Below are 19776 nucleotides of genomic sequence, written 5' to 3' on the forward strand. Positions count from 1 at the left end.
AAATCACCAAGGTACAAAATTTTGGAAAACATGGCACTAAATAGACTGTGGAAAAGGACACAGTGTTGACAGAGCTGAAACAAGAAGGCAAAGTGTCCTCTTGTTCAACCTCAACTGGAAAAGTGTGTCTGGTGCCTCAAAATTTTCAACACGTTGTATGGGTACGTGTCCACCACAACTGCAAAAGTACCACACATCCTGATTTGGGGGTTACAGATAAATTTACAAACATGGACTCTGCAAATAAAGAGATTGACTACTGCTAATCATTTCACAATCACACTATTGGTGTTTACTTGAAAGAGGGAAGATTTTAAAGTAACTTACAAAGAACAGTAGTAATATTTAGGGAACATTTTATAAAAAAGAAAAGGTTTACATTTACAACACCAGCAAAAGGTTCTTCATTAAACATGTTTAAAAGTAGAAGAAAGTTTACCTGAAATAAGTTATAATCCTGGGATTCAGTAACTAATCAACTTTTAAGTGTAGCTCAATATACTGCCATGACACATCTTGAATTCTCTGGATTTTCTAGTTCCAGTTTCTAGCTGTAAAATCTTCAACTCATCTGTTAAGAAGACAGCACTAAGTTACATCTTAGAGTAGGAAAAAAAGATACTTCAAAAAAGAAAATAATTGGGATCCTAAGCTATAACTATTTCAAATAATTCTCTTTAACAGTGTTTACACATTTAAACAACTTTAAAGAAATGGTTATCACTTACACAGTACACATTTTCACAAATTTTTTTTTTCTTTGAAGATTTATTTTCAGAGAGAGAGCAGGGGAGGGACAGAAAGTCTTACACAGACTCCCCGCTAAACAGGGAGCCCAACATGGGGCTAGATTTCACACCCTGAGATCATGACCTGAGCTGAAATCAAGAGTCAGACACTCAACAGACTGAGCCGCCCAGGTGCCCCCATTTCCACAAACTTTTTAAGCAGCATGTACCACTACTTAATACATTCTGTAATGATTCACATTCCCAGGAAGAACAATGGATCCCGTACCTATTTAAAAAAAAAAAAATTTTTTTTTAAAGTAGGCTCCACACCTGGTGTGGAGCCCAACATGGGGCTTGAACTTACAACTGTGAGATTGAGACCTGAGCTGAGATCAAGAATCGGACACTTAACCAACTGAGCCACCCAGGCGTTCCTCATGTACCTATTTTAAATACTTTGAGTAATAGCACTTTAAGAGAACATTTTAAGGATATCTGGAAAATTAATGCATGGGAAGAACATTTTGCTGGTTTCACTTTAATCTGTTCTTTTTATGCAATCACTACTGTTCTAATCGGGAAATCCCTTAAGATGCTTCCAAAAGCACAATCCTGGGATCCAATACCTATGTAGTCAAGCCCACAGAAAGTACTGGGATTCACAGGTTTCTCAGCCCATAATATACAAGCTTACACCTCAACAAAAAGAAGACACTGACTTTTATTCCTAAATTAATGTGATGCACATACCTTTTTCAATTTATAATTTATTTTATACTTTGCTCTTAGGATAAGGGCAAATCTCTAGCTGCATGGCTGATAAGGACATTATAGAAATTTCACTTTAGTAGCTAGAATTACATGTTAGCATTTTTAAAGTGAAATGCTTGTCTTTTTAAAACTTCAAAAACCAAAATTAACTGGGAAAGGCGTAGGTGGCTTTTCTAATTGGTTGTTGCATCACAGAAGTACAGCGTATGTTATACACAAGTCTCACTTTGGTTCAGGCCAGCACCCTGTGCTTTGTAAATCACAAAACAGGGTTTGCGCTGAGCGCAAAGAAACTGCTTTTGACCAAACATGTAATTACCTCAAGTTCTAGTTAGTAACATACACATACTGACTTAATCTCAGCTTTCACCGAGCAAATAAACTTTAATGTTCTCAAAAGAAGAAACTTGCCAATTAAGCTATCCTCTTGGGGAATTTGGTTACACTAGGTATTTCAGTCAAGTGGGAACACACCTGTTCTTGAAAGTCTATTATTGTTTTATGGTTCTAGCAGTCCTTGATTCAGCAAGTATACTGTAAACTATCTAGAAAGGTATTTACTACTCATTTAAGGCCCAATGTCTCAGATTCACTGATTTTTTTTTTCTTAAAAAGATCTGAGCTCTTTTTGGGAAGACCCCTCTTGGAAAGCCGGCCCAAGTGCAAAGCTTTAATCCTGATGTTACTGAGGTCAGACCAGTGGTTCGCTTCAGGAGATTTTGTCATTGTGCACCCCACAGAGAGCAAACTGCTGATGGGCACACTGCAATTCGGCCTTTTATTGTCATCACTCCTCAGTGACTGCAGGGAACAATCTCTCAGGAAAGGTTTTATATACTGAAGATCCCCAAAAAGTTAGCAAGCAAGGTTTACCTGCCGAAGGTGCTCTGTTTTTGTCTCTCCTGGCCTTTGTGGTTTTCTGGTGGGAAACCCAGAAGCAGCACCAGCAGGCAGCGGACGACAGAGTGCTTCAGTGAAGTTCAGGGCCAAATTGCTTCCTTCACACACCGCCTGTGACTTTGAGAGTTAAAAATATATATATTGTTGCTACACTATTTGTAAACAAATGGCTCTTATGACAATTGTTAGAAGGAAAATGACAACTGCCATAAGTAGTATGACTAACCTTAACCAAACCTCTAGTTTACTCTTCCTTCCTTACATTCCCCATTATTCTGAGTAACATTTCATCAATTTTATGTCTCAGCAAAAATTCTGCTAATATTTGACCCTTCTCTATCATATTTATTTCTATCTAAAAAAAAAAAGCAAAGGAAACTTTCAAAGTGTTGCAGTTTTCTATTTTCTCTTGATAATGCCTTTCTCTGCTATGGAAGACATGTTTCTAGAGATGAGACCAGACCACTACAATTCTTCCAATCTCTTCTATTTATAGTTTAGTGTTCAAACTTTTTAATTAAGGAAAGCTAAGTCTGATAGCTGCTAATTAAGAAATCACACTTCTGTAATTATCAAAAACAATTTACCTTGATCTGTCATAGTATTCTTTTTAAAAGTCTGCTTCAATGGATACTGTAAAGAATTATTAATTAAAGTATTTCTCCCAAGTATGTATCTTAAAATACAAAGAGCACAAAAATCTACTTGGTACAGAATCAAGGACATACTTTCCTATTCTCAAAGAACCACAGAAGGCAGATTTCAAAGATAATGGCTATTATGGAAACCTACTTTGAGGCTGTTAACATGAGAGCTCAAAGTAAAACAAATTTTCTGTTTCAGTAGCTCCTCATATTGAATCTGGCCAGAGTTTACTTCAGTAAAGTGGGAAAAAAAAAAAAAAGGTAAAGTAAAACTCACCAAGTGTTTCACTATGAGTGGCTAGAATCCAGGTGCAACAAATAGTTTGAAAAAAATAAGCTATACACAATTTAGATGCAGCTGTAAGAATAAATTCTTTAAATTTTTTAAAATTCTATTTTTCTCAATAGACATTTATTTTTACTCACAAAATAAAGATATACACAGCAACTAGCTTAGAAGCAACAAAGGACAACAATTTCAAGTTAAGAAATAACTTTCCCTCACCCTCCTCAACCTCCACCTACAAGAAGGGAGAGAAGAGTATGTGTATGCTTAATCATTTTAGAAAACTTAAGAGCACGGTCTCCAAAAGCTTTACATTAACCTGATCCTTTCACCTATAAGAACAGCCAAGATTTTAAAAAAGATAGATGATGACACAAGGTCATGACCATTATGTCTGCTTTAAATCAATCAGGAAAACTGGTTGCTTATTTTGTAACAATGACAATCAAAATTCTCCATCTATCACCTTTTTAATTGTAAAGATTAAATTGTAGTTGGAACCAACACATTCATCAGTTACCAAAAAAGTCTGCCTACTCGATTTCCTTAAGGCAATGAAAAATTTATTGCTCATGTGTGATGCAGAATCTTAGCTTCCTTTATTTGTAGAAAAAAATGGATAAATTTCCCTCTCCTTTAAGGTGTCAAATGAAATTAGGAATTAAAAAGGAAAAATGCAAATCCTAAAGTCATCTAGTGCTTTTCCTATAATTCCGAAGAGAAAACAATTAAGAAGTCTTCTTAGGTTTCAAAGTCTCTAGATGATGACATGGAGGTTCAAGAAAGCTATAGATTTCTCCCATCTCATTCACAGGTTTAATGTTCTAGAAAAGTCTTTCCTCCAGGGAAAACTCGTGATCACTGAATTATACAATTCCATTTCTACTAGTCTAAATTCAGTTGCTCAGTCTAAAGTCATCCTTGAGAAACAAAATTAATCCTGTTTTCACAGTACCGTAGCAGCTAGTCTATTATTCAGAAACACCCCCGACCTGTCCCCTTTAGAGTGCCTTCCTAGTGGTCTCTGTAATAGTCCAAAGCAACATACTGTTTATCATAAATGATATATTTTAGTAGATAAATATATTACGACTATTCAAAATGTCTCTTTAAGAATAAAATATCTTAGCCCTTTGTATATCAAATCAGAACCCGAAAGGTAAAAGAATGTACATTATTTTCAAATATACAAACTATGTGCTGAAAAAAAAAAAAAAAAAGTCCTTTAATTCAAGCCAAAGCTCTGTCCGTGATGTGGTCATCAGGATGTGCGCTAGGAGATGGGTCCTCCACGTTGAAGGTCACTCCTGCCTGTTTCTACGACAAAGCAACAAAACCAATGTTAGTCACTTAGCATACTCTAAATTTTAATTACATAAACACTGTGACCACTTAGAGGCTATAATTCAAGAAACAAATAACAAAAATTTAAATAAAACTTACATGTAAAAATGGCAACCCATTAAGTCATGAAAAATATACAAACATCTTCCTCACATATATGGTATGAGAGGTTTTCTAGTATTAGCCTAACCAACATTACTCTGATTAGCATGGGACTATAAAGAAAAGACAGTCTTAGTTGGTGGTATTAATGTATGTTTTTAGAAGTAAACCAGAGAGCTATGACAATGACCATGATGATGGGGTCAGCGTCACTGCCCATGAAAACAGCGAACATTTACTGGATTATGTATGTGACCCAATGTTATTATGCTCATTTTACAGATGATTAAGCACAGGCACAGAGAGGTTAAGCTATCTTGGAAGAGCAATAGGTATTCAACACCAGACAGACTGGTATTACTAGAAAGAGTAGCACAAAATAATTTCAGCACAAAGGTTTCTTACAATAATAGAATACTTCCTTAAATACAGAACCGAGTATTTGAACTCACCTACAGTCAGAGCCAAGGTCAACTGGACAACAGGAGCACTCACGAGGGAAACTCTCTGGCGAGTAGTCTACCATTAGTAATTTCCATGTTTTATTTCTAGTTGCTCCTAAGAGCCCAGTAAATGTTTTCTCAACTTTTAAGTGAAGCCACATTTTATTCTGGAAGTACTAATGTCTGCTTAAAAAAACTGATTTCTCTAATTTAATATTTCTCAAATTATATTGGTACAGTGATAAAGTAGAAAGAACATTATCATTTAAATTACCTGTCAAATTACTGGTGAACAAATACTTGGAAATTTAAGGGAAAAAAAAAAGGACAAAAAAAGAAAATAGAAACCAAGTGTGTGTGTGCGCGTGCGCGCGCGCGCACACACACACACACACACACAGAGGTATGGGGATAGGGCCCAGCTTCTTCAGAAGGCATCTAACATTCTGTTGTTTTATAACCTAGCTTCTTTTCCCACCTTTATTTCTATGCACTAATTCACATGATATCATCTTAGTTCTGAGAGGAGAGATGCTGATCAACTAATGCACAACAGGTAACAAGAATGCAGGAAAACATGGGGGACTGCTTTTGAAGGACATTTAGTCAGGATAAGAGTCCTTACCAGTTTTTAATTATCTCAAGGGTAGTCAAGTACTACAGAAAGGAAATTTAGTTTCTTTTCTGGAGACTGAAGGCAATGGCCAAAAATTACACTGGCATGCACTTGGGCTCAATTTGATGGAATCCCTGAGGTGGTTCAATCCCAGCAGGAGGCCAGGGAGCTAGTTAGGAGAATGCCCTTCCCACCTTCTAATGCTCTGAAATGGATGCTCCCCTTCTCTTCCACAATGTGGTCTTTTCCCTCTGATACCAGTTTAAAACCTAAGTTCTAATACTTCTAGCTATCTTTGCCTCACAGATCTTAAACATGTCAAACACAAAACTAATTCAGTTCGAATATCACTAATTTGGAAAGTATGTGTCCTCTTCCCGTATGGCAAAATTCAAAATTAGAAGCATCAATTCTTTTTTTTTTTTTAAAGATTTTATTTATTTATTTGAGAGAGAGAGAATGAGAAAGAGAGCACATGAGAGGGCGGAGGGGCAGAGGGAGAAGCAGACTCCCTGCCAAGCAGGGAGCCCGATGCAGGACTCGATCCAGGGACTCCAGGATCATGACCTGAGCCGAAGGCAGTCGCTTAACCAACTGAGCCACCCAGGCGCCCTATCAATTCTTTTTATAAAACCTTTCATAATTTTCATCTTTACAGTCATATTCCATCCCTTCATTGTATTTACCCTTATTTTTATACATATATAAGTTTTTCTTTCTTTAAAATTTTAGGAGGCAGTTTCTTCTAACAGACCAAAATACGCCCAAAATCTAGTGTGTGGCACTGATCTATTCACCAGCCTGATCATATCTGATCATAACCTTTTTTCTTTCTTTCCCTTTCTTTTCCCCGGTTTTGGGTCTCTTCTGATTTGTTTAGTGTATATTTTTCTGGGAACGCTGTTACCCTGTTAGCATTTTGTTCTCTGATTCATCTATTCTCCTCTGGACAAAATGACAAGATGGAAAAACTCACCTCAAAACAAAGAACAAGAGGCAGTACCGACTGCCAGGGACCTAATCAATACGGACATTAGTAAGATGTTGGAACTAGAGTTCAGAATGACAATTATAAAGATACTAGCTGGGCTTGAAAAAAGCATGGAAGATACTAGAGAAACCCCTTCTGGAGAAATAACTAAAATCTAACCAAGTCGAAATCAAAAAGTCTATTAATGAGGTGCAATCAAAAACGGAGGCTCTAACTGCTAGGATAAATGAGGCAGAAGAGAGAATCAGCGATATAGAAGACCAAATGATGGAGAATAAAGAAGCTAAGAAAAAGAGAGATAAACTACTGGATCATGAGGGCAGAATTCGAGAGATAAGTGATACCATAAGACGAAACAATATTAGAATAATTGGGATCCCAGAAGAAGAAAGAGAGAGAGGGGCAGAAGGTATACTGCAGCAAATTATAGCAGAGGACTTCCCTAATTTGGGGAAGGAAACAGGCATCAAAATCCAGGAGGCACAGAGAACCCCCCTCAAATTCAATAAAAATAGGTCAACACCCCAACATCTAATAGTAAAACTTACAAGTCTCAAAGACAAAGAGAAAATCCTGAAAGCAGCTCGGGACAAGAGGTCTGTAACCTACAATGGTAGAAACATTAGACTGGCAGCAGACCTATCCACAGAGACCTGGCAGGCCAGAAAGGACTGGCAGGATATATTCAGAGCACGAAAGAAAAATATGCAGCCAAGAATACTATATCCAGCTAGGCTGTCATTGAAAATAGAAGGAAAGATAAAAAGCTTCCAGGACAAACAAAAAATAAAAGAATTTGCAAACACGAAACCAGCCCTACAAGAAATACTGAAAGGGGTCCTCTAAGCAAAGAGAGACCCTAAAAATAACAGACCAGAAAGGAACACAGACAATATACAGTAACAGTCACCTTACAGGCAATACAATGGCACTAAATTCATATTGTTCAATAGTTACCCGGAATGTAAATGAGCTAAATGCCCCCAATCAAAAGAGACAGGCTATCAGACGGGATAAAAAAACAAGACACATCGGTATGCTGTCTGCAAGATTCATTTTAGACCCAAAGACACCTCCAGATTGAAAGTGAGGGGGTGGAAAACCATTTACCATGCTAATGGACATCAAAAGAAAGCTGGGGTGGCAATCCTTATATCAGACAAATTAGATTTTAAACCAAAGACTGTAATAAGAGATGAGGAAGGACACTATATCCTAATTAAAGGGTCTATCCAACAAGAAGATCTAACAATTGTAAATATCTATGCCCCTAACATGGGAGCAGCCAATTATATAAGGCAATTAATAACAAAAGCAAAGAAACACATCGACAACAATACAATAATAGTAGGGGACTTTAACACCCTCTCACTGAAATGGACAGATCATCTAAGCAAAAGATCAAAAAGGAAATAAAGACTTTAAATGACACACTGGACCAAATGGACTTCACAGACATATTCAGAACATTCCATCCCAAAGCAACAGAATACACATTCTTCTCTAGTGCATATGGAACATTCTCCAGAATAGATCACATCCTAGGTCACAAATCAGGTCTCAACCAGTACCAAAAGACTGGGATCATTCCCTGCATATTTTTGGACCACAATGCTTTGAAACTAGAACTCAATCACAAGAGGAAAGTTGGAAAGAACTCAAATACATGGAGGCTAAAGAGCATCCTACTAAAGAATCAATGGGTCAACCAGAAAATTAAAGAAGAATTAAAAAAATTCATGGAAACAAATGAAAATGAAAACACAACTGTTCAAAATCTCTAGGATGCAGCAAAGGCGCTCCTAAGAGGAAAGTATATAGCAATACAAGTCTTTCTCAAGAAACAAGAAAGGTCTCAAATACACAACCTAACCCTACACCTAAAGGAGCTGGAGAAAGAACAGCAAATAAAGCCTAAACCCAGCAGGAGAAGAGAAATAATAAAGATCAGAGCAGAAATCAATGAAATAGAAACCAAAAGAACAGTAGAACAGATCAACGAAACTAGGAGCTGGTTCTTTGAAAGAATTAACAAGATTGATAAACCCCTGGCCAGACTTATCAAAAAGAAAAGAGAAAGGACCCAAATAAATAAAATCATGAATGAAAGAGGAGAGATCACAACCAACACCAAAGAAATACAAACAATTTTAAGAACATATTATGAGCAACTATAAGCCAGCAAATTAGATAATCTGGAAGAAATGGATGCATTCCTAGAGATGTATAAACTACTAAAACTGAACCAGGAAGAAACAGAAAACCTGAACAGACCTATAACCACTAAGGAAATTGAAGCAGTCATCAAAAATCTCCCCACAAACAAGAGTCCAGGGCCAGATGGCTTCCCAGGGGAATTCGACCGAACATTTAAAGAAGAATTTATACCTATTCTTCTGAAACTGTTCCAAAAAATAGAAATGGAAGGAAAACTTCCAGACTCATTTTATGAGGCCAGCATTACCTTGATCCCAAAATCAGACAAAGATCCCATCAAAAAGGAGAATTACAGACCAATATCCCTGATGAACATGGATGCAAAAATTCTCACCAAAATACTAGCCAAGAGGATCCAACAGTACATAAAAAGGATTATTCACCACGACCAAGCAGGATTTATTCCTGGGCTGCAAGGTTGGTTCAACATCCACAAATCAATCAATGTGATACAATACATTAATAAAAGAAAGAACAAGAACCATATGATCCTCTCAATAGATGCAGAAAAAGCATTTGACAAAGTACAGCATCCTTTCTTGATTAAAACTTTTCAGAGTATAGGGATAGAGGGTACACACCTCAATACCATAAGAGCCATCTATGAAAAACCCACAGCAAATATCATTCTCAATGAGGAAAAACTGAGAGTTTTCCCCTAAGGTCAGGAACACGGCAAGGATGTCCACTATCACCACTGCTATTCAACATAGTTCTAGAAGTCCTAGCCACAGCAATCAGACAACAAAAAGAAATAAAAGGCATCCAAATCGGCAAAGAAGAAGTCAAACTCTCACTCTTCAAGATGATATGATACTTTATGTGGAAAACCCAAAAGACTCCACCCCAAAACTGCTAGAACTCATAGAGAAATTCAGTAAAGTGGCAGGATATAAAATCAATGCACAGAAATCAGTGGCATTCCTATACACCAATAACAAGACAAAAGAGAAATGAAGGAGTCAATCCCATTTACAACTGCATCCAAAACCATAAGGTACCTAGGAATAAATCTAACCAAAGAGGCAAAGGATCTGTACTCAGAAAACTATAAAATACTCATGAAAGAAATGGAGGAAGACACAAAGAAATGGAAAAACATTCCATGCTCATGGACTGGAAGAACAAATATTGTGAAGATGTGAATCCTACCTAGAGCAATCTACACATTTAATGCAATCCCTATCAAAATACCATCCACTTTTTTCAAAGAAATGGAACAAATCATCGTAAAATTTGTATGGAACCAGAAAAGACCCCGAATAGCCAGAGGAATGTTGAAAAAGAAAAGCAAAGTAGGTGGCATCACAATTCCGGACTTCCAGCTCTATTACAAAGCTGTCATCATCAAGACAGTGTGGTACTGGCACAAAAACAGACACACAGATCAATGGAACAGAATAGAGAGCCCAGGAATGGACCCTCAACTCTATGGTCAACTAATCTTCGACAAAGCAGGAAAGAATGTCCAATGGAAAAAAGACAGTCTCTTCAACAAATGGTGTGGGGAAAATTGGACAGCCACGTGCAGAAGAATGAAAAGTGGACCATTTCCTTACACCACACACAAAAATAGACTCCAAATGGTTGAAAGACCTCAATGTGAGACAGGAGTCCATCAAAATCCTAAAGGAGAACACAGGCAGCAACCTCTTCGACGTCAGGCGCAGCAACTTGTTCCTAGAAACATCGCCAAAGGCAAGGGAAGCAAGGGCAAAAAGGAACTATTGGGACTTCATCAAGATAAAAAGCTTTTGCACAGCAAAGGAAACAGTCAACAAAACCAAAAGACAATCGACAGAATGGGAGAAGATATTTGCAAATGACATATCAGATAAAGGGCTAGTATCCAAAATCTATAAAGAATTTCTCAAACGCAACACCCAAAGAACAAAGAATCCAATCAAGAAATGGGCAGAAGACATGAACAGACATTTTCCCAAAGAAGACATCCAAATGGCCAACAGACACATGAAAAAGTGCTCAATATCGCTCGGCATCAGGGAAATCCAAATCAAAACCTCAATGAGATACCACCTCACACCAGTCAGAATGGCTAAAATTAACAAGTCAGGAAATGACAGATGTTGGCGAGGATGTGGAGAAAGGGGAACCCTCCTACACTGTTGGTGGGAATGCAAGCTGGTGCAGCCACTCTGGAAAATAGTATGGAGGTTCCTCAGAAAGTTGAAAATAGAGCTACTGCACGACCCAGCAATTGCACTACTGGGTATTTACCCCAAAGATACAAATGTAGTGATCCAAAGGGGTACGTGCACCCTGATGTTTATAACAGCAATATCCACAATAGCCAAACTATGGCAAGAGCCGAGATGTCCATCAACAGATGAATGGATAAAGAAGATGTGGTGTGTATATATATATATATATATATATATATATATATATATATACATGCAATGGAATATTATGCAGCCATCAAAAAAAGAATCTTGCCATTTGCAATGATGTGGATGGAACTAGAGGGTATTACGCTAAGCAAAATAAGTCAATCAGAGAAAGACATGTATCATATGATCTCACTGATATGAGTAATTCTTTTTTTTTTTTTTAAAGATTTTATTTATTTGACAGAGAGAACACAAGCAGAGGGAAAGAGAGGGAGAAGCAGGCTCCCTGTCAAGCAAGGAGCAGATGCGGGACTTGATCCCAGGACCCCGGGATCATGACCCGAGCCGAAGGCAGCCGCTTAACCAACTGAGCCACCCAGGTGTCCTGATATGAGGAATTCTTAATCTCAGGAAACAAACTGAGGGTTGCTGGAGTGGTGGGGGGTGGGAGGGATGGGGTGGCTGGGTGATGGACACTGGGGAGGTTGTGTGCTGTGGTGAGTGCTGTGAATTGTGTAGGACTGATGAATCACAGATCTGTACCTCTGAAACAAGTAATATATATGTTAAAAAAAAAAAAAGAAGATAGCAGGAAGGGAAAAATGAAGGGGGGGAAATCGGAGGGGGAGACGAACAATGAGAGACTGTGGACTCTTGAGAAACAAACTGAGGGTTCTAGAGGGGAGGAGGTGGGGGAATGGGTTAGTCTGGTGATGGGTATTGAGGAGGGCACGTACTGCATGGAGCACTGGGTGTTATATGCAAACAATGAATCATGGAACACTACATCAAAAAAAAAATTAAAAAAAACAAAAACAAAATACATTAACCAAATGATACCAAAATTGGGGGAGAAATATACAATACAGATGACAAATACCAAAGAGCTTTTAGAAGCAACATGAAAAAATTAGTTTCTCCGGAGCAAAACAAGGTACGCATGAAACAGGCAACTCATAAGAGAATAAAAATGACCAGAAATATGAAAAGGTAATCTCATCGGTAATAAAAAAAAATGCAATTCACTCTATTTCATCCCTCAGAATGACAAGAAGCAATCAGACAAGTGGTGAAGGTATACACATAATGATTTCAAAGTGTTAAAGTCCACCAAAAGGGTGCAGTTTAAAGAAATTCTAGTAAACTGAAGTTGTAACACTACGTACCACACAGAATCACACACCCACCACAAAGAGAGAGCTTCACACATTAAGAGGAAAAAGAGGTTACCTAACAGCACATAAATGATATGCTCCCCATCCTTAAACACTGAAAAACATCTGAAAAGGTATTTATCAAAATGTTGAAATGGTATTTGCGGGTATGGGATTATGGTTTTCATTTTTCCTTTTTGCTTTTCTGCATTTTTTTCCCCCAACTGCTAACATCATTTTATGACTTGCAAGGCACTTACCTAGTAAGGCTGTGTTTTCACCTGCATCTTCTTTGGAACTGGCATCACACTGTGGTGCAGAATCACTAGTGGAAGCCGATGGCAAATTGCTCCCCTCACTTCTGTCATCTTGTAAAGTAATACTCAGATTTGCAGCCAGAACACTCCCAAGGGCAGGTTCTGGAGCAGGCATGTCCTGCACATCCTCAAGCTCTCCCTTGAGAGAATAAAAGAAAATACCTTGTCTGAGTAACACAACCAAAGTTTATCTATCATTTCATGATCATTACTCACAATTCCTACAAAGTATTTACTTTTATACACAGAATATGGCAAGACACTAATGTCTTCTTCATTTAGCAACATCAGAAAATGAATTACTTCTCAGTAAGCCGCTTTCCAAGAGCTAAACACTGTGCATTTGAAAAACCACTTTTCCCCTCGATGCAAGCAATGCCACCTTTTAAGCTCTCTACGGACAGTAAGTGAAGCTTTGTGGGAGACACGCTCTCCTTGCTTCCTGGACAGAGGGTGCAAATCAGCCTGGCTGTGGCCGCGAGCTTGAATTAATGCCTCTAACTGCCCTACTGTCTTACTGCGGGTACCAGGGTTTCGGAAGAACACAGTGTCTGACAACAGAGGGCTTCAGATTGCATTTGATTCACTTAAAAAGAATCAGCTGTGGCTCCCTAAAGACAGTCTGTCGGCTGTCAGTGTACCTCCAGCTCCTCCATTTGCTGCGTCAAAGAAAAAAATAGGATAAGGAAAGTGACAGCCCAGTCTCAAACAGAGGTTTATCCAGATACCTTTCTGATTAATGCCAGAGTCAGAGCCATGCTGTGAGAGAGGAAACCACTGGTGAGGTCACCTAGTAAAGGAGGGGGGGCTGTGGGTTTACAGTGAGACTGAGCTTCACGTGAGAACATGGTGCTGGCTCCACCTCCCTCCTCCTCCACCTCAGCGGGCCTGCTCCTCCCACTGCCGCTCTACCCAGTTCTAGAACCGCCCTCTTCCCGAACCACATGCTACACTGCTTCCTTCTCACTGGTAAGTAACTGAACACCCTCAGAACAGACTCTGGACACACCAAGCCACAAATCCTATGGAGTTGCCATACTGTCCAAACTCCCACCCAGCCCACCCTCATCTGTTTTCCCAGATAGTTACCAAAATACCCACCAAACTTAAACACCTGCCAGTCTCAAAGCCCCCATGGTCACACCCTCATCTGCAATATACTGATCTGTCAGGCAAATCCTTTAACACCCAGCTCAGACTCCCCTCTTAAAAAACCACCCTCTTATCGTCCCACTCCACCTGGCGGAGAAATTCCTCCTTTCTCTGTGCTCCTCAGCACTTCAAACATACCTCCTTTGCAGCACTGTGCGTGGGTGTATGCCCTGGCCCCCAAAGTCCAGAAAGTGAAAGTCCACAACCAGAAGGGCTGTATCTTACTCATCTTTGTCTCCCCAAGTCAAGGTCCAATCTAGCACCTGAGAGAGCACTTTGATACATGCTTGCTGAATGAATGAAAACAACAGTGACAAATGGCACATCGAGAAGGTTGTAGCTGCCAACGCAAGGACCGCCTCTCAAGTCCACATGAAGGACTGATGGCAGCCCTCTGACCACAGCCGTTTCCTTGGGAGTGAGAACTAGTTGCCACACGACAGTGTATCATCACTGTCTACAAAACCCAATGCAGGAGGGGCAAAGGGACTAAAGAAAATGGCACACTCGCCAAAAATTGTAAAACAACTAAAGGCAAGACAAGTTAATTTCTTAGAGTTTGATTTAAAGTTACTACAGGTTTCTGTTCTTCAAAAAAGAAATCATGGGGCGCCTGGGTGGCTCAGTTGGTTAAGTGACTGCCTTTGGCTCAGGTCATGATCCTGGAGTCCCGGGATCAAGTCCTGCATCAGGCTCCCTACTCAGCAGGGAGTCCGCTTCTCCCTCTGACCCTCCCCCCCTCATGCTCTCTCTCTCTCTCAAATAAATAAAATCTTTAAAAATAAATAAATAAAAAAGAAATCACATTTCCTGGGGTCATAGGCAAGCTTTCTGAAATTAACATTCTAACAAAGTAATCCAACCTGATGCAAAAAGAATAATCTTCATTTTTAATATATGAAATACATATATGTAGATGTAGTTCCAAAAACAAAACTCATGAGGATTAATCTCAGTGCTAATGTTCGTGAAATACCCTTACAAAAATTTCTAGAAATGAAAAGGTTTAAAACTACTGACTATGAAGAAAGTAACTTAAAATGAGCTTCAGTGTGCACCTAATGAAGGAAAAGAGGAAGGAGAAGAGGAAAAAGGAAAACTTTGCCAAGAAAAACATCTGTTGAGTTCCCTGTATTGTACTGTTTAAAATGCTTAAAATCCTAGGAAGGGTGTCTACGACACAGGCTCAGTTCACTAAGTCTCAAATTCACTGTTATGCCCTGCTAAATAGACCCATCATTATTAAAAACTATAAATAAATGTTAGAAATTCTAGAGGAAAGACAAATTTTCTAGACATCAAAGCAGGTAAGTTTTCTTTCAGTAAGAGGTCTTGAATGCTGACCTTCCTCCTTTCCTGTACCTGTGGTGGGGACATTCTGAAACTCACACTTGAAAAATATAATTCTTAGGGGTGCCTGGGTGGCTCAGTCGGTTGGGCATCCTTTAGACTTTTGGATTTCGGCTCAGGTCATGTCTCATGGGTCGTGAGATGGAGCCCTGTGTCGGGCTCTGAGCTCAGTGGGGAGTCTACTTGAAGGTTCTCTTCCTCTGTCCCTACCTCCAACTCGTGCATGCATGCACACTCTCTCTAAAATAAATAAATAAATCTTAAAAAAATAGAAAAATCAAATTCATAGATAATTACAGTGGTAATCAAGGCAGCAGTCTCTCAACTATCTTTCCAAGACCTGTCAAGCTAGAAGATGAGAGGACTCCTTGAGGGTTACTGGGGCTGTAAGGTGCATGAAATGCTTATCATAGAAAAAACTCCTTGTGGTTTCTAACTCTACCATAAACACTATAAAAAAAAAAACCCTAAAAAATTAGGTTTAGCAATAAGAGAAGTATGTGATATTTAAATTACTTCTTCTAAAGTAGTAAGATCATTATTTCAAAACTATTTGCTATTTAATCAAGAATATTTTAAGACACTGATTATACGAAAACTCTAAAAACAATAAAAAAATAATGATCTAGAAAAATCTGTTTTTTTTCCTCTACGTCTTCCCCTTTTGGGTGGGACTACTGGTTAAAAGCTTGTATCCAGGAATTAAGCAAACCTGTATCTGAAAGCAGATTCCCAAATAACTAGCTGTGTGACCTTTGGTGAGTTACTCGGCTTTTCTAAGTTCAAGTTCCTAATTAGTAAAATAGGGAGAGAAACAGTACTTACCTCCCAGCATGGCTATGAGGGTATGACATAATAATGTACGTAAGGCCCTCGGCACACGGCTGGCTACTATGAAGCACCCTCTTTCACTCTGCCCTCATGTCTTTGTTTTCGGAGGAAGGTCTTACAACCACCTAAGTACCACAACCCGATGGAGCAAATACCACACAGAATCAATCTCCCTAGCAGGATTTGATTTCCAAACCCAGAAATCTGAGACCTGGTGTCAAGAAGTGTTGGCTTCAGTTTCCTCATATGTAAAATATGCATCTTGAGCCAGAAAATGTATGAGGCTCCTTCCATTTCAAAGATTTGATAATTCTTGTTCATACGAAACTGACGAGTATGTATACATTCTACAGGGCAGCATACCAATATATCGCTCTAAGCAATTACAAACTCTCTGGGGGAAACATACAGCATATCAGTCTATAATCACAAAGGCAGTAGCTCGTTAACTTTATGGAATGTCTTAAACATTCATTTTTAATCAAGAGGAAAATTTCTTCAGGGAACCACAAAGATGTTAGAAGGAGCACTTAGTCCATTCCTCTTGGCTCTGGTCAGTAATGAAATTGAATCACTCAGGAAGAACTGAGGCAGAGATTGAATATAAACAAAAATGTAACAAACCCAATATCCCAGGGCTTTGATGACATCAAGTTTACACATTGGACACGTGCGGTGATCCAAAAGCCATGGGTCAATGCATATTCTATGAAAAATATGCCTAAAAAAATTAAGTATGTGTTAATTTTTTAAAATAAATGTTTATATCTTATAAAGGAAACAACACATTCTACTGACTCATCTTCTCAGTGCAAGTTAAACGACTTCAAATCAACATTCTAGTCTATTCACTTACTCTATGTAATTATCTATTCTACTTTCCACGTTAAACAGAATCTGGAACTTACAGGGAAATTTTCCCTTCACTCCACAAAAATAGCATGGTTTATTTTCGCTTCATGGTAGGCTGTATTTTTCTTTGCATCTGTAACTTACTTAAAAGCCGTTTGGGAATAAATGTGGCATAAGTAAACCAATAGTCAACGAATAATAATAAGCTGAGAGTATCTTACATAAGTTCAGGAAACGAATCAAATGGGAATACAACAAAATATAAACGGATCACCTCTGGGTTTTAGGCTTAAAAAAAAAACACTTATTTTCTGTCTTAACATATTTTTGTATATTCCACGTTCTTCTATAATAATAACTTGCAGAATTGAAGAAAGAAGAAATAACAATTCCCTAAGTATTTTCTTTTTACTGACTTGTCTTAGTCGGCTAGCTTTGCCTCCTATGTGGTGAATCTGTTTTCCACACAGGATAGAGATGAGAAGGCAGGCAGAGGGGGTACAGGACCCATGGCTCCCATGCCGGCTGTGTGATGCGACGCTGGGACTCTGATCTGGTTGCTTAACCTCTGCACCTCCACTGCAGACTGTTCTCAGCAGCATATATGTAACGTGCTCACAGCAGTGCTGGGCACAGTGAATACTGAGTAACTGTTCATTATTCATGCTGTTGTGTGAAGATCTCTTCTTCATACTGAAGTCTGCTAGTGCAGTTAAAAATAACAGTACTTAATTACGTAACATAGTCTAGCCTAGCTAATCTTCTGACCTTTCCATCCTCAAACTGAAACTGAAACTGACTGACCCAAAGGAATAATTTTTACAAAAACACAAAGGAAACATGTTGGCTTTATTGGGAAATCTGTTAAATAAAGCATGGGAGAAAATGAGGGGAAATTAAGTAAAAACACCAGATCAGGAGACCAGGAAATGTGCACAATCAACATGTCTGCTTGTGAGGGTCAAGCACAAAACCCAGCTCAGCCATCAGGACAGATCTGGTGTTGCAAAGGAAGTGAGCCTCAAGGCCGCTCATCTGTGCTGCATCCCAAGCATCATTTTTAAGTCACAAAGACTTGCCCTAAACTATCCTAGATAAAAATTCTTTTCTATTTTAATAATTTTCCACAGGACATACTGACTCCAATTCATTAAGTACCCACCCACCAACCTCAAATAAAAGCCTGTAGACCGAAGTTAGCTATCTTTATTCTGGAAACTTTTGTTATTCTGATATTCATTTGTCTTCTCTATAGAATTACTGAGAACTTAATCTACTATAGAGCACTTACATATATATACTACTTTGTAAACATAAAGCAAACCGTAATTACATATTAATTTCTGACCTGCTTCTAATAGGTGGGAAGCATAATTAAAATTGATCAGACTGAAAGCACAGTATAATTTTTATACACCCTTCTGATAACAGCCATTTTTCTAAACAGTTATCAGTTAATTAAAATTACCCCATTAAAAAAAAAAAAAAAAGGAAATCGCAACTTCCCATTGCTAAAGCAAAGCCCCTAGTGTATCTAAAGTGAAAAATATTTATTTTGCAGAACCCCCAAAAAAACTAAAACCCAGGGTGCAAATAATAGCAAACCACCACCCTCCCTGACTTTCTGCTAGCCATTTCTGGACCTCCCCCTGGGGTCCTTCACCGGTCATGCTTCAGTTTCCTTGCTCCCACACAATGTATGTTTTGAATGGCTAAATGTATGATGGAATTCTCAGGATTCTAATAAAGCCCTGCTTAAGACTAAAAGCCAATCCATGGCAAAGATTTATAATGGGTCTATCTTAGGGCCTGAGGTCTCCTAAGCAATTTTAAAGTAATATAATCCAGGAGCCTAGAGGGCTTAAAGCTTCCTTCCTAAAGGATGAGATGATCACAAGATCATCACATGATAGCAAGATCCTCACATCATAAAAGACACATTAACACTCTTGTCAGAAACCTGAAACTTATCCAGTAATTTGTAGCATCTTAGGAAGGAAAAAAAACATACTTGCATGGCAGAATTCTGATAATGTCCTTTACTTTAAAATTTTCAATACACACTGCACAGTTTTCAGCATCAACATCAATTCCCTGTAAAAAGGAAAGAAAAGAATTCACTATATCCTTTGCTACGTGGTCTATCTTGATAAAACTAACAACGTCCCGGGTAAAACAATGACAAATTTTGTACTACCAGGGTACAACCAGAAGCTAAACACAGTCTCTACTCAGTATTTACTTCTTACCACTGTCCAGAGATTATTTAAAGAATCTGGCTGAAAAGGAAAAAATGTCATTACATAATCAGGCATGAACAGTTTTGATACTAAGGTAGTGTTCATGTTTTAAGGGTTGTAGAAATGCAAATGCCTACTTTACTATAATAAAAATTATTTTTCAAATATAAAACTTGTAAAGAGAATATCCAATAAACTACTTGTTTCTAGAATCATTAGAAACAAAAACAAGAGCACTTTCACTAGAATTTGCTAAAGAACATAGTTACAACTTGCAAATGAGAAAACACAAATGGCTAAATATCTGAAAATATTCCACCTCACTAGTGATAAAAGAATTACGGATTAAAATAAATTACCGTTTTTCATCTATTAAATTAACAAAGGTAAAAAGAAATAAAACTTGCCAGGGAGGAAGCAGTCCCTGGCAAAATTTGTGACAAAATTTCCACTGCTGCTAAGAATCTATGGGTCATCGACCTTT

The 19776-nt window shown here is 38.3% G+C and overlaps 1 protein-coding gene and 1 non-coding gene across 3 annotated transcripts in view; both read right to left on the reverse strand.

Moving 5' to 3' along the window:
• Positions 1-2186: 2186 nt before the first annotated feature.
• LOC116642127 lies at positions 2187-2301 on the reverse strand. The gene has a single exon (XR_004301310.1). It is a non-coding gene; the product is annotated as a small nucleolar RNA SNORD89 (small nucleolar RNA).
• Positions 2302-3441: 1140 nt separating this feature from the next.
• Positions 3442-19776, reverse strand: part of RNF149 (ring finger protein 149) — a 32504-nt gene continuing 16169 nt past the window's right edge. The window contains exons 4-7 of one of the 2 annotated variants that reach the window (XM_032419240.1): positions 19064-19146; positions 16825-16921; positions 12811-13006; positions 3442-4649 (exon numbers count right to left, since the gene is read on the reverse strand). In XM_032419240.1, the coding sequence (XP_032275131.1) occupies positions 4606-4649; positions 12811-13006; positions 16825-16921; positions 19064-19146 (420 nt within the window). In that variant the 3' untranslated portion in view covers positions 3442-4605. Of the gene's footprint in view, positions 4650-12167; positions 13007-16824; positions 16922-19063; positions 19147-19776 lie in introns of those variants that run through there. The other variant, XM_032419239.1, reaches the window with a different exon arrangement.

The sequence above is a fragment of the Phoca vitulina genome, unplaced genomic scaffold, assembly GCF_004348235.1.
Source record: "Phoca vitulina isolate PV1807 unplaced genomic scaffold, GSC_HSeal_1.0 scaffold22, whole genome shotgun sequence".
In the NCBI taxonomy this organism is placed as follows: domain Eukaryota; kingdom Metazoa; phylum Chordata; class Mammalia; order Carnivora; family Phocidae; genus Phoca; species Phoca vitulina.